General features: G+C 40.0%; 1 protein-coding gene across 1 annotated transcript in view; it reads left to right on the forward strand.

Moving 5' to 3' along the window:
• The window catches only part of CCDC83 (coiled-coil domain containing 83), a 112,173-nt gene that overhangs the window by 92,617 nt on the left and 3,536 nt on the right, over positions 1–16,020 (forward strand). Inside the window, exons 8-11 of the mRNA XM_077964166.1 lie at positions 10,305–10,426; positions 11,666–11,758; positions 14,412–14,491; positions 15,021–15,226. Coding sequence (XP_077820292.1) covers positions 10,305–10,426; positions 11,666–11,758; positions 14,412–14,491; positions 15,021–15,226 — 501 coding nt within the window. The remainder of the gene's footprint in view (positions 1–10,304; positions 10,427–11,665; positions 11,759–14,411; positions 14,492–15,020; positions 15,227–16,020) is intronic.

Raw genomic sequence — 16,020 nt, forward strand, 5'->3', positions numbered from 1 at the left:
ATCTCATGAGAAGTTATAAATCTTAGGTTTAGGGAAAATGACTTCAAAAAAATTTGCATTTGACTAATAAGGGCTGTTTTCATGACTTGACTCTTCCTACTAAAGCCAGAAATTATGTTTCTTCTTCTCACAGTTCAATGGAAATAAATGACAGGAAAAAAAAGTCTAAGTTTAATGGCATCAGGAACAAAAAGAACTTTGTAATAAAGAACAAATCGCCAGGGCATGGCGGCTCCCACCTGTAATACCAGCACTTCGGGAGCCCAAGGCAGGAGGATTGCTTGAGCCTAGGAGTTTGAGACAAACCTAGGCAATACAGTGAGACTCCATCTCTACAAAAAAAAAAAAAAAATTTTTTTTTAAGTAGCCAGGCATGGTGGCACACATCTGTGGTCGCAGCTACTCATGAGGCTGAGATGGAAGGATCACTTGAGCCTGGAAGTTTGAGGCTGTACTGAGCCATGTTCAGGCCACTATACTCTAGCCTGGGTGACAGAATGAGATCCTGTCTCAAAAAATAAAATAAAATAACAAATCATGTTATGGAAATTTAATAGATTTAATTTGTCTTTGTTTTTAATAAATATTCATTTTTAACATTATTAAATTTACTTGCAAAAGTAATTAAAACTATTTCTGGTACCATCACAAGAATTGAAAATTGCCTGGAAACAGAACAATATATGTTAATTAATTTCTTTGGGGAAAGTTTAGAAAGAGTAACAAAGGATATTTAATAACGGAACTAATGAAAATATTTCTCCATTTATATCTCAGCAATAAAGAAATATTTAGATCACTGGGAAGGATACAGAGCTGTTTTGTTACATGATTGTCTTTCTTGTTGTTTTAATTTATAATTATTTTCTTTTTTTCATGTATTAGTTGTAATAAGTAACACTGCATGGTTTTAATTATCTGGTTTTATTTAGCATGCTTATTAGAAAATGAAGGAAACTGGAATTTCCAAATGATTGAGATTAACAAATGGAAAGCTGGAGAAACTAGACAAAGGGAATCAAGGAAGTTACCATCAGGATTTCAAGTAGGAGGAGACATAAGGCTAACTTGTATCTTTCAGGAGAAAATTTCAAGAACATATATTTTAATCAGGATCCCAGGTCCCCAACTTAATGTTTTAACTACATTATCTCTCCCAGTTTCTATGTACATTTCTTGGGCATTTTGCTGGGGGGCAGCTGAGGCAGGGAGGGAAATATGGTCTTCCGCTTCTTCCTCCTTTTTACTTTCTGACCCCAGAAATCCAAAGGTGTCTGTAGGGTTATGAAAAAGAACTAGTTTTTATTCCCTAACATTTCAAAAGACTGAGGGGGATAGCTATTGAGGAGCACATTACTATTCTAAAGGGATACGTGATGTCATAGGAGAGCCTTAGCCTGAAAGAGTGGATGCAACATCTCAAAAGGGCCCCTATTTCCAGCTTTGGAAAGAGACCAAGAACTGTGTGTGCTACCTCCCAAGCATGCCGGCCCTTAGGTCAAACACCTCCCAAATATTGTATTAATTCCTTCTGTTTACAGTGTCTCACTATAATATTTTTTCTCATCCTTTGACATCTGAAAATCATAAATTTTCCTTAAGGCATTCAAGCTTGTAATCAACATAATTATCTCTCAACATATGAGATCCTAAAACACCAAACCCTAGCTTTGTAATTTAGTATTATGGACTTAAATGGTTTTACTAAATTGTTTGAGGCAGATAAATAATATATGCCTTTCTTTGTAACTTCAAGCCACCAGCAATATTTGAGCCTTTTCCATGGGACTGGTATTGCTTTATAATTACTGGTGGTTTTTATCACTGGATTATAAGCTCTCTTAAGGGAAGGAGCCAAGGCTTATTCACCCTTGCATCCTTCTACATCTAGCTCTGAACCTTGCCCATAATAAGAATTTATGGCCGGGTGTGGTGGCTCACGCCTATAATCCCAGGTGTGATGATGAAACCCCGTCTCTACTAAAAATAAAAATAAAAATAAAATAGCTGGGCATGATGGCCGGTGCCCGTGGAAGGCACCCATGGAGGCTGAGGCAGGAAATCGCCTGAACCCAGGAGGCAGAGGCTATGGTGAGCCAAGATCACGCCACTGCATTCCAGTCTGGGCGACACAGCATAAATAAATAAATAAATAAATAAATAAATAAATAAATAAATAAAAGAATTATTGACTGGGTGGCTCACGCCTGTAATCCCAGCACTTTGGGAGGCCAAAGCAAGCAGCTTGCTTGAAGCCCGGGAGTTTGAGACCAACCTAGGCAACATGACGAAACCCTGTCTCCATCTTTACAAAAAATACCAAAAAAAAAAAAAAAAAAAAAAATTAGCCAGGTGTGGTGGCACACCTGCAGTTTCGCTACTCAGGAGGCTGAGGTGGGAGGATCACCTGAGCCCCAGGAGGTTGAAGCTGAAGTAAGCTGAGATGATACCACTTCACTCCAGCCTGGGTGACAGAGCAAGCCCTATCTCATGTTTTTGTGTTTTTTTTTTTTTGTTTTTTGTTTTTTTTTCTGGAGATAGGGTCTTTCTCTGTCACCCAGGCTGAAGTGTCATGGTGCAATCAAGCTCACTGTAACATTGAATTTGTGGGCTCAAGCAATCCTCCTGCCTCAGTCTCCCAAGTAGTGCGGACTACAGGTGCACGCCACTATACCTGGCTAATTTTTTATTTTTATTTTTGGTTTCTCTGTTATTTGCTAAGAATTCATGCATTTAATAAATGATCATGTGATAGAGATATGCATGTGGTAACATACTGAATGCTTTAAGATACCAAAATACAGTTAAATCTTAGTGACAAATCAGAAAATGTTATCATCTCCTTCTAAGTACCCATCTCAGTTACACTCTTGGCAGCTCTTGACAAGAGATACTGAATCTAAACCCTGTGCCTTCTTTCTTTCATCATATTCCCTCAAGACTTTTATTACTTCCTCCAGTTTATATCACCACTATTCTCACCAGCATACCTCTTTCTATTATATGCTCTTCCTTCTAATTCTCCTGTTGCTCTGTTCTGTCCCCATGAGCACCTCCTGATCCAGCACCTGTGTAGCTCATGCTGCTTTGGGTGGTGGAGAGGTGGGTTTGCAGGTTCTATCTAGTAACATTCTTCTATATACTCTTCCCACTATCAAGCCCTCTTTGGACAAAAGTTATCAAAATACACTTTTTTCTTTTTTTTTTAATGAGACAGAGTCTCACTCTGTTACCCAGGCTGGAGTGCAGTGGTGTGATCTCAGCTCACTGCGACCTCCACTTTCCGGGTTCAAGTGATTCTCCTGCCTCAGCCTCCCAACAAAATACACTTCTTAAAAACAGATGAGAACTGGGGTTCCCCCCTCAAGATGGCCGATTAGGAACAGCTCCAGTCTACAGCTCCCAGCATGAGTGACCCAGAAGATGGGTGATTTCTGCATTTCCAACTGAGGTACCACAACTGAGGTACCAGGTTCATCTCACTGGGGCTTGTCAGACAGTGGATGCAGGACAGTGGGTGCAGCACATGGAGCATAAGCCAAAGCAGGGAGAAGCTTTGCCTCACCTGGGAAGTGCAAGGGGGAAGGGAATTCTCTTTCCTAGCCAAGAGAAGCTATGAAAGATGGCACCTGGAAAATCAGGTCACTCCCACTCTAATACTGCACTTTTCCAACAGTCTTAGCAAATCACACACCAGCAGATTATATCCCACACTTGGCTTGGAGGGTCCCACACCCACAGAGTCTCACTCCCTACTAGCACAGCAGTCTGAGATCGAACTGCAAGGCAGCAGCGAGGCTGGGGGAGGAGCACCCGCCTTTGCTGAGGCTTGAGTAGGTAAACAAAGCAGCCAGGAAGCTTGAACTGGGTAGAGCCCACTACAGCTCAAGGAGACCCGCCTGCGTCTGTAGACTCCACCTCTGGGGGCAGGGCATAGTGGAACGAAAGGCAGCAGAAACTTATACAGACTTAAATGTCCCTGTCTGACAGCTTTGAAGAGAGTAGTGCTTCTCCCAGCATGGAGTTTGAGATCTGAGAACAGACAGACTGCCTCCCCAAGTAGGTCCCTGACCCCCAAGTAGCCTAACTGGGAGGCACCTCCCAGTAGGGGTTGACTGACACCTCATATGGCTGGGTGGCCCTCTGAGATGAAGCTTCCAGAGGAAGGATCAAGCAGCAACATTTGCTGTTCTGCAATATTTGATGTTCTGCAGCCTCCGCTGGTAATACCCAGGCAAACAGGTCTGGAGTGGACCTCCAGCAAACTCCAACAGACCTGCAGCTGAGGGTCCTGACTATTAGAAGGAAAACTAACAAACAGGACATCCACACCAAAAACCCCAACTGTACGTCACCATCATCAAAGACCAAAGGTACATAAAAACACAAAGATGGGGAGAAACCAGAGCAGGAAAGTTGAAAATTCTAAAATTCAGAGCACCTCTTCTCCTCCAAAGGAATATGGCTCCTCGCCAGCAACGGAACAAAGCTGCAAGGAAAATGACTTTGATGAGTTGAGAGAAGAAGGCTTCAGATGACTGGTAATAACAAACTTCTCCAAGCTAAAAGATGATGTTCAAACCCATCGCAAAGAAGCTAAAAACCTTGAAAAAAGAAAAGACAAATGGTTACCTAGAATAAACAGCATAGAGAAGACCTTATATGAGCTAATGGAGCTGAAAACCATGGCATGAGAACTACATGACACATGCACAAGCTTCAGTAGCCAATTCAATCAACTGGAAGAAAGGGTATCAGTGATTGAAGATCAAATGAATGAAATGAAGCGAGAAGAGAAGTTTAGAGAAAAACAGTAAAAAGAAACAAACAAAGCCTCCAAGAAATATGGGACTATGTGAAAAGACCAAATCTACATCTGACTGGTGTATCTGAAAGTGACAGGGAGAATGGAACCAAGGTGGAAAACATTGTTCAGGATATTATCCAGGAGAACTTCCCCAACCTAGCAAGGCAGGCCAAAATTCAAATTCAGGAAATACAGAGAACGCCACAAAGATACTCCTCGAGAAGAGCAACTACAAGACACATAATTGTCAGATTCACCAAAGTTGAAATGAAGGAAAAATGTAAAGGGCAGCCAGAGAGAAAGGTCAGGTTACCCACAAAGGGAAGCCTATCAGACTAATAGTGGATCTTTTGGCAGAAACTCTGTAAGCCAGAGAGAGTGGGGGCCAATATTCAACATTCTTAAAGAAAAGAATTTTCAACCCAGAATTTCATATCCAGCCAAACTAGGCTTCATAAGTGAAGGAGAAATAAAATCCTTTACAGAGAAGCAAATGCTGAGAGATTTTGTCACCACCAGGCCTGCCCTACAACAGCTCCTGAAGGAAGCACTAAACATGGAAAGGAACAACCAGTACCAGCCACTGCAAAAATATGCCAAATTGTAAAGGCCATCGATGCTAGGAAGAAACTGCAGCAACTTACGAGCAAAATAATCAGCTAACATCATAATGACAGGATCAAACTCACACATAACAATATTAACCTTAAACGTAAATGGGCTAAATGCTCCAATCAAAATACACAGACTGGCAAATTGGATAAAGAGTCAAGACCCATCAGTGTGCTTTATATAGGAGACCCATCTCACATGCAGAGACACACATAGGCTCAAAATAAAGGGATGGAGGAAGATCTACCAACAAATGGAAAACAACAAAAAAAGCAGGGGTTGCAATCCTAGTCTCTGATAAAACAGACTTTAACCATCAAAGATCAGAAGAGACAAAGAAGGCCATTACATAATGGTAAATGGATCAATTCAACAGGAAGAGCTAACTATCCTAAATATATACATACCCAATACAGGAGCACCCAGATTCATAAAGCAAGTCCTTAGAGACCTACAAAGAGACTTAGACTCCCACACAATAATAATGTGAGGCTTTAACACCCCACTGTTAACATTAGACAGATCAACGAGACAGAAAGTTAACAAGGATATCCAGGAATTGAACTCACTCTGCACCAAGTGGACCTAACAGACATCTACAGAACTCTCCACCCCAAATCAACAGAATATACATTCTTCGCAGCACCACATCGCACTTATTCCAAAATTGACCACATAGTTCGAAGTAAAGCACTCCTCAGCAAATGTAAAAGAATAAAAATTATAACAAATTGTCTCTCAGACCACAGTGCAATCAAACTAGAACTCAGGATTAAGAAACTCATTCAAAACCGTTCAACAACATGGAAACTGAACAATCTGCTCCTGAATGACTGCTGGGTACATAACAAAATGAAGGCAGAAATAAAGATGTTCTTTGAAACCAATGAGAACAAAGACACAACATACCAGAATCTCTGGGACACATTTAAAGCAGTGTATAGAGGGAAATTTATAGCACTAAATGACCACAAGAGAAAGCAGGAAAGATCTAAAACCGACACCCTAACATCACAATTAAAAGAACTAGAGAAGCAGGAGCAAACACATTCAAAAGCTAGAAGGCAAGAAATAACTAAGATCAGAGCAGAACTGAAGGAGATAGAGACACAAAAAAAACCTTCAAAAAATCAATGAATCCAGGAGCTGGTTTTTCGAAAAGATGAACAAAATTGATAGACTGCTAGCAAGACTAATAAAGAAGAAAAGAGAGAAGAATCAAATAGACGCAATAAAAAATGATAAAGTGGATATCACCACCAATCCCACAGAAATAGAAACTACCATCAGAGAATACTATAAACATCTCTATGCAAATAAACCAGAAAATCTAGAAGAAATGGATAAATTCCTGGACACATACATCCTCCAAAGACTAAACCAGAAAGACGTTGAATCCCTGAATAGACCAATAACAGGCTCTGAATAGAGGCAAATAATTAATAACGTACCAACCAAAAAAAGTCCAGGATGAGACGGATTCACAGCCAAATTCTACCAGAGTTTCAAAGAGGAGTTGGTGCCATTCCTTCTGAAATGATTCCAATCAACAGAAACAGAGGGAATCCTCCCTAACTCATTTTATGAGACCAGCATCATCCTGATACCAAAGCCTGGCAGAGATACAACAAAAAAAGATAATTTTAGACCAATATCCCTGATGAACATCCATGCAATAATTCTCAACAAGATACTGGCAAACCGAATCCAGCAGCACATCAAGAAGCTTATCCACCACGATCACGTTGGCTTCATCCTTGGGACGCAAGGCTGGTTCAACATACACAAATCAATCAATGTAATCCATTATATAAATAGAACCAAAGACAAAAACCACATGATTATCTCAATAGATGCAGAAAAGGCCTTCGACAAAATTCAACAGCCCTTCACGCTAAAAACTCTCAATAAATGAGGTATTGATGGGACGTATCCCAAAATAATAAGAGCTATTTATGACAAACCCACAGCCAATATCATACTGAAGGGGCAAAAACTGGAAGCATTCCCTTTGAAAACTGGCACAAGACAAGGATGCCCTCTCTCACCACTCCTACTCAACATAGTGTTGGAAGTTCTGGCCAGGGCAATCAGGCAGGAGATAGAAATAAAGAGTATTCAATTAGGAAAAGAGGAAGTCATATTGTCCCTGTTTGCAGATGACATGATTGTATATTTAGAAAACCCCATTATCTCAGGCCCAAATCTCTTTAAGCTCATAAGCAACTTCAGCAAAGTCTCAGGATACAAAATTAATGTGCAAAAATAACAAGCATTCTTATACACCAGTAAGAGACAAACAGAGAGCCAAATCATGAGTGAACTCCCATTCACAATTGCTTCAAAGAGAATAAAGTACCTAGGAATCCAACTTACAAGGGATGTGAAGGACCTCTTCAAGGAGAACTGCAAACCACTGCTCAATGAAATAAAAGAAGACACAAACAAATGGAAGAACATTCCATGCTCATGGATAGGAAGAATCAATATTGTGAAAATGGCCATACTGCCCAAGGTAATTTATAGATTCAATGCCATCCCCATCAAGCTACCAATGACTTTCTTCACAGAATTGGAAAAAACTACTTTAAAGTTCATATGGAATCAAAAAAGAGCCCACATTGCCAAGACAATCCTAAGCAAAAAGAACAAAGCTGGAGGCATCACACTACCTGACTTCAAACTATACTACAAGGCTACTGTAACCAAAACAGCATGGTACTGGTACCAAAACAGAGATGTAGTCCAATGGAACAGAACAGAGCCCTCAGAAATAATACCACACATCTACAATCATCTGATCTTTGACAAACCTGAAAACAACAAGAAATGGGGAAAGGATTCCCTATTTAATAAACGGTGCTGGGGAAACTGGCTAGCCATATGTAGAAAACTGAAACTGGATCCCTTCCTTACACCTTATACAAAAATTAATTCAAGATGGATTGAAGGCTTAAATGTAAGACCTAAAACCACAGAAACCCTAGAAGACAACCTAGGCAGTACCATTCAGGACATAGGCATGGGCAAAGACTTCATGTCTGAAACACCCAAAGCAATGGCAACAAAAGCCAAAATTGACAAATGGGATCTAATTAAACTAAAGAGCCTCTGCACAGCCAAAGAAGCTATTGTCAGAGTGAAAAGGCAACCTACAGAATGGGAGAAAATTTTTGCAATCTACTCATCTGACAAAGGGCTAATATCCCGAATCTACAAAGAACTTAAACAAATTTACAAGGAAAAATCAAACGACCCCATCAAAAAGTGGGCAAAGGATATGAACAGACACTTCTCAAAAGAAGACATTTATGCAGCCAACAGACACATGAAAAAACGCTCATCATCACTGGCCCTCAGAAAAATGCAAATCAAAACCACAATGAGATACCATCTCATACCTGTCAGAATGGTGATCATTAAAAAGTCAGGAAACAACAGGTGCTGGAGAGGATGTGGAGAAATAGGAATACTTTTACACTGTTGGTGGGACTGTAAACTGGTTCAACCATTGTGGAAGACAGTGTGGCGATTCCTCAAGGATCTAGAACTAGAAATACCATTTGACCCAGCAACCCCATGACTGGGTATATACCCAAAGGATTATAAATCATGCTGCTATAAAGACACATGCACACGTACGTTTATTGCAGCACTATTCCCAATAGCAAAGACTTGGAACCAACTGAAATGTCCATCAATGATAGACTGGATTAAGGAAATGTGGCACATATACACCATGGAATACTATGCAGCCATAAAAATGGATGAATTCATGTCCTTTGTAGGGACATGGATGAAACTGGAAACCATCATTCTAAGCAAACTATCGCAGGGACAGAAAACCAAACACCACATGTTCTCACTCATAGGTGGGAATTGAACAATGAGAATACTTGGACAGAGAATGTGGAACATCACACACCGGGGCCTGTCATGGGGTGTGGGGAGGAGGGAAGGATAGTATTAGGAAATATACCTAATGTAAATGACAAGTTAATAGGTGCAGCACATGGACATGGCACATCTACACATATGTAACAAACCTGCACGTTGTACACATGTACCCTAGAACTTAAAGTATAATAAAAAATAAATTAATAAATAAATAAAAAATAAAAACAGATGAAAACTCTGCCAACAGAACCAGGACATTTTTTCCTATTTGAATTAGCCACATTATTTTTCTTCTTCTTTTTTACAGGCCCAATTGATGTACCAAAGTTAGTCCATTTCTTCAGTAAACATTAAGCCATATTTTCTTAGTTATCTCTGCCTCTGTCTCATATCTAAGTTCAGCAGTGTTTTTGAAGGGTAGAAAAGGACAATTCCTGCTATTCTATAATAACTGCCTAACTATTCAGACAAGTTCTACTGATGATCTAAAAATGATTTCCACCTACTCCTTTTTAGGGAGGAAGAACAAAGCAAGCCCAGTAATAAATGATACACAATAGGTCTTCCCCTCAGGCAAATGCACTTTTAGAAGTTGAGTTTACTATAGAAAACTTAATAGAACTTGGCAGGGCATGGTGGCTCACACCTGTAATCCCAGCACTTTGGGAGGCCGAGGCAGGCAGATCACCTGAAGTCAGGAGTTCCAGACCAGCCTGACCAACATGGAGGAACCCTGTTTCTAATAAAAATACAAAATTAGCTGGGCATGGTGGCACATGCCTGTAATCCCAGCTACTCAGGAGGCTGAAGCAGGAGAACTGCTTGAACCCGGGAGGTGGAGGTTGCAGTGAGCCAAGATTGCACCACTGCACTCCAGTGTGGGCGACAAAAGTGAAACTCTGTCTTAAAAAAACAAAAAGAAAGAAAAGAAAACTTAATAGAATTGAATCAGTAAGTACCAACATTCATTCCCTCCTTCTGAGAACAGGTTGCAATTCACAGGAAGGAAGTTGAAGAATTAGAAAATGCTATTCATGAACTGGAAGCAGAAAATTTGGTGCTTATTGATCAACTATTCAACTGTAGACTTGTGGATCTCAAGATACCCAGGTGAAAATTGTTAATATATATAGAGTATTTTGTAAACATTTGTATCTATTGTAAAAAGTTGCTTTAAAAAAAAAAAAAAAAGATGATTTAATTCTTCAGTGCTCCAGCAGTAGTCAAAAAGAAAGGGACACATAAAATGGATGAAGGTATAGGATTATTACTATTGACCATTGGTACAATGTAAAGTTTGACTTGTTTTTTCTTGCAATGCACTGTAGTCCCAATAGCCAGCACATAACATGAACATCATAACTGCCAACATTCTGGAGCCTCCAGACCAGCAGGGGGAATGGTCATGAAAGTAAGTACATAACAGTACAGCAGAAGATGGAGGAGGTAGAGAGTTAGCACAGAGGAGGAGGTGATCCACTTGCCGGAAGCTTCATGGAGGTGATCTGGGCTCCTATGTATTGTAGAATTATTTCTTTTGGTTGAAAGAGTCAAAACTACTCTGGAGGCCAAGAAAAGAGCTTGGCATTTCAAGTCACATTTGTTCTTGCACACAAGAAACCAAGTGGTGCATACACCTTTATATGTTTGGTTAGCTGTTTTCCTTATCTGACAAAAAAAGTCTTAATATATTAATCCTGACAGTAACCTAGGGCCCTTGAATATAAAATTAAAATTCAAAATGGCACTCATAATGTAGACAAGTAGTCAAAACCAAAAAAAAAATCTAATAGTAGCATGTTTAGGAAGAGAGGGTAAGTCACACAAATGTAGGGTGCATGTGTGCAAGTATGGGAGAGAAATGTCTAGGTTTAGGAATTAAAGCAGATGTTAAGTTGAACCTGGGGGAATAGCCAGGAAAAATTTTCCACACAAGTAGTTCCTATTGTTTGTGTGACATGGAAAATTACTATTTGAGACATGATCATGTATTTGTTATTTTTAAACTTTCTATTGTTTTCCAAGAAAGGTGGATACAGGTAAATTATGGGTTTCTTCTTTGCCAAGCTAAATGATGGGTGTCAGGATACAAGATTAGAGAAATTGGGAGATACACTGGGTGGGGCAGGATAGAGAAAGAGGCCATCTGCCCCCTTTGCATGATTACTTGTGTGCTTCAGAGAGAGTAGACACCAATATAGATGAGGTGAAGCTGAATGAGGATTGATTACTGAACTCCTGTATTTCCAGTCTCTTCAGCTGGTGCCCTAGAGAGCCCCTTGGGGGTAGGTGCTCACTGTTGCCCAGTAGGCAGTGCTCGCTTTTGCCAGCCCTCCTCTCTGTGATCAGGTCTCCAGTGCTACATTCCTGTCCTACCTCTAATCCTCGTCATCTGCTGCTGCTGCCTTTGGAATCATGTCTAATCTCTGCCAGGCATTGCTGGTATGTGGCTTCTAACTACTGCTATACCTGCTGTCCACTGCCGCCTTTTCTGAACTGGCTAAACTTTAGGAAAGAGCTACCCTCTAAACTGCCAGACCCATGTCTCTACCTGGATCAACTCAGTCTGGTATATTTGATTTTGTTCTGATATGGTTGTAAAGTGCTAATAATTCTAAAAAAGGGAATTATTTCATAGGCCAGAGGGGACTTGGCAAGAACAGAATGGGAGATTAAGAAACTTTTAATGGGGATTTTTCATTGAGTTGTTTACTGTGCAGTATATAATTTAACCTCATCCTCGCTCTTCCCCGTAAAAATCTTCCGTAAAATCCACATTGTTCATCAGTGCTTTAGGGGCTGGCTTTCCTTACTGAGAGGAATGGAATGCTTAGTCTAGCTTCAGAGTTGGAAGAAATGAAGTCAAAATATTTCCAAGGGAAAAGAAACAGCATGGGTGACATTTATAGGAACTGATATATGTGTCCTTGCTATATGCTTCCATAACACCCTGAACTTTTCCTTTGTAACCAACCTTTATCACACTTTTGATTATTTATTTAATGTCTGCTGCTTTACTAGCTTGTAAACTCCTGAGGCAACTGTTTTTGGACACTTTAGAAAGACCTGCATAAAGAAACCAGAAAATGTGAAAGCCCTCAGTTATCTACTAGACTTCTTATACAGAAAGACAACCTGAGGGCGTTCAGGAGCTTTTACTGTACCCATTTCCAAGCCAAAGGAATATTACACATATTATATTTTATGGTAACTTCCCCCTCCATCTCTTTGTTGAGAATTAAGTTTTGTAAAATACTAGTAGGGTGTTAAGAAATAGACATGAACTGTCTCCAGTGGACACAGAAGAAGTTCTATTTTCCTATTTGGATGAGGAATGGGATACTGTGGTTAATAGAGTTACCACATTTCCTATGTAGAGCTACTCAAACTTTTTCCCATCACAACTCACATAGAATGTCATAGGATTTGTTTGACACACTGGGACAAACAGATGAGGAAACTGTCAGCCAGAGGTGACTGCCCAGGACTCCAGCGCCACAGGGCTGAGGCTAAGTGGGCCAATACCTACAAATCTAACACTAACTTACCATAAGAACATCTTTTGAACTATTTTCCATATCATTAAGTATCAAGTGTTGTTACCCTGTAGTAGTACAGAAGTGACAGTAAACTAGTGATTAATAGAAAAAGCTAGATTCCTGAAGGTTATGGCATTTAGAAAGATCTTAATTGTTCACAATGGTAAAACTAGGAAAGAAAAGAATTCTATAGCCTCAGACATTGTCTCCCTGCAGACCACAGCTACATGTGAAACTTATCTTTACTAAGGTACCTTTCTAAACTTGCCTTAACTAAAATTAAGTTTTTAGAAGGTTTCATAGGTGTAAATATTTTATGTAGTTACAGTATTTGCTGGAGCCATTCGCATCTGGATAACACTTTATTCATGTTCTTAAATAACTGACAGCCTCTAATTTAGGGGACTCACTTTGGTTGCTTAGCTGCTAAGCATGAAGGGTGGTTTGCAAGTGTTCAATTACTTCATGCTGTCTTCAGATAAACCTCATGGAAATGCCATACAGAGTTTTCAAAGCATCATATTCTCTGATTAAAAATTCAGCGGACACTCTAAAAAGGAGAGCATAGAATTAAACAATGTAGAGAGAGCTACAACAGCATATGGACATCAATTCACTGCTTGTAGGTGAAGCTTATCACTAAGCGAAAGCCAGGACCTAGATGGCATCTTGGATTCCTGCTCGCTTTCTCTTTCTCTCTTCATTTCAAAACCATGTCTTTCAGGCCACTATCATTCCACACCTGAAATACTACAACAGTGACCTGACTGGTGCCATGCTCACTCTCATTTTTTTTGAGCTTTAAGTGTGTTATTCCCTTATTTGGAATGCTCTTCTTTCACCCCTAGCTCTTCCCTGGCAAGCACCTCCAGGTTCAAGACTGTATTAGTCCATTCTCATGCTGCGATAAAAAAACTGCACGAGACTGGATAATTTAGAAAGGAAAGAGGTTTAACTGACTCACAGTTCCACCAGGCTGGGGAGGACTCAGGAAACTTAGATTTATGGCAGAAGGAGAAGCAAATATGACCTTCTTCACATGGCAGCAGGAAGGAGAAGTGCAGAGCGAAGGCTGGGGAAAAGCCCCTTATAAATTATCAGATCTCATGAGAACTCACTAACATGAGAACAGCATGGAGGTAACTGCCCCCGTAATTCACTTACCTCCCACTGGGTCCCTCTCCCACAACACATGGGGATTATGCAAACTACAGTTCATGATGGGATTTGGGTGGGGCCTAGCTAAACCATATCAAAGACTAAGCTCAGGTTTCATCCAGGAAAACTTTGCTTCCTCCTAAAGCTGACTCAGGTGCTGCTGCTTTCTGCATCCCAGCATTCTCACATTATGCTAATTACCCATCATGGTACACACCATGACTTTAAAATGCTGTAAGGCTGTCTGTCACCCCACTGGACTTTATGCTCCTCAGGGTAGAAATTATGTATCATTTTTCATTATGCATTTCTAGCACCTAGTAGAGAGATAGACCCTAGTAAGCATGCAATACAATATTTATTGACTGATAGACTGTTTTTCTTATTTGTTCTTTTAGGCGACTATATCTTACCCAAGCTGCTGGACTAGAAGTGCCACCTGAAGAAATGCCTTTGGAATTGCCAGAAACACATATAGGTATTATTTAATTGCAATAATGATGGTGATTTTTTTCAAACTCTTGTTTTTCTATTTAAAATACACTTAACTATTGTAAGCAGGTGCCCCACATACAAAAGTTATTCAGAGACTAGTTACCTGCCAGCTTCTCTCAATTTTTCCTCTTGCAGTGCTTGTCCTAATCTATCTCCTGTCTGTAGTACCACTTTCAAATGAAGGTCACTATGTTTCACAGTAAATTAAATAAATACTGGCGGAGAGGGATGAGGCTGCTATCTACACTGGCAAGGTTTAGGGCCCTATTTAGCCAACCAAAATGACAACATATACATAGGCACCAATATAATTACTGTAACTTATTAGCTAACAGAAAGAAATACAACTTGGAGTTTCTACAAATGGGACTCGCTCTTACTATAATACATAAATTCTACATTTGCAGTTCTCAAAGTTCTATCCAATTAAAAATGTGACAAAGTATGAATTGCATTTTTATTTTTATATGTTCAAAATGTATACATAATTAATTCCTTTGTATTCATCCAAGAAGAGAAGTCAGAATTGCAACCCATAGAAGTAGAAAGTAGAGACTTGATGTCCTCATCAGATGAAAGCAGTACCTTACATCTTAGTCATGAAAATAGCATCGAAGATCTCCAGTATGTAAAGACAGATAAAGAGGAAAACTCATGCACAGAGTTTGGGGACACTGATATGAAGTACTTACTATATGAGGATGAGAAGGATTTCAAGGTAAGATTCATAAGAACGTTACTTTGACTACCAAGAAAATGCTGTTTTATTAATTGAGAAAATTAACCTAAAATATGGATATTGAAAATTCCATTTGCAATTATTAGTAAAATTGGCCCACCATTCATATCTCTCATTTGGATACCATTTTCACTCCTACTCTTGCCCAGTTTTCTTCCTATATTCCTTTATAGGCCTTCATTAATAGTATACAAAGTAAGTTATCTAATGCTACATAACAATCCCAAAAACCTAGTAGCTTATAACAATAACTATTCTCCCTTAGGGATAATAGTTACTGTTGGTTAGAAATTTAGGAAGGGCTCCACTAGACAGTTCTCACTTGGTGGACTCTCAGTCAGTTGCAACCACATGTTGGCTAGGGCTGCACCCATCTGAAGGCTTGGTTGAGGCAGAAGTCTACTTCCAAGGTGGTTTGTTCATATGGCTAGCATGTTGATGCTGGCTAAACTGAGGGCCTCACTTCTTCTTCACATGTGCCTCCCCACAGGGTGTTTTGAATTTCCTTTGTTATAGTGTCTGTCTTCTCCCAAAATAAGCAATCCTAGAGACCAAGATAAAAGCAGCAGTTTGGCTGTGGTGGCTCATGTCTGTAATCCCAGCACTTTGGGAGGCTGAGGCGGGCGGATCACCTGAGGTCGGGAATTTGAGACCAGCCTGGCCAACATGGTGAAACCCCCTCTCTACTAAAAATACAAAAATTAGGCTGGGCACGGTGGCTCATGCCTGTAATCCCAGCACTTTGGGAGGCCGAGGAGGGTGGATCACGAGGT

This window comes from Macaca mulatta, chromosome 14, assembly GCF_049350105.2.
Source record: "Macaca mulatta isolate MMU2019108-1 chromosome 14, T2T-MMU8v2.0, whole genome shotgun sequence".
NCBI classification, from domain to species: domain Eukaryota; kingdom Metazoa; phylum Chordata; class Mammalia; order Primates; family Cercopithecidae; genus Macaca; species Macaca mulatta.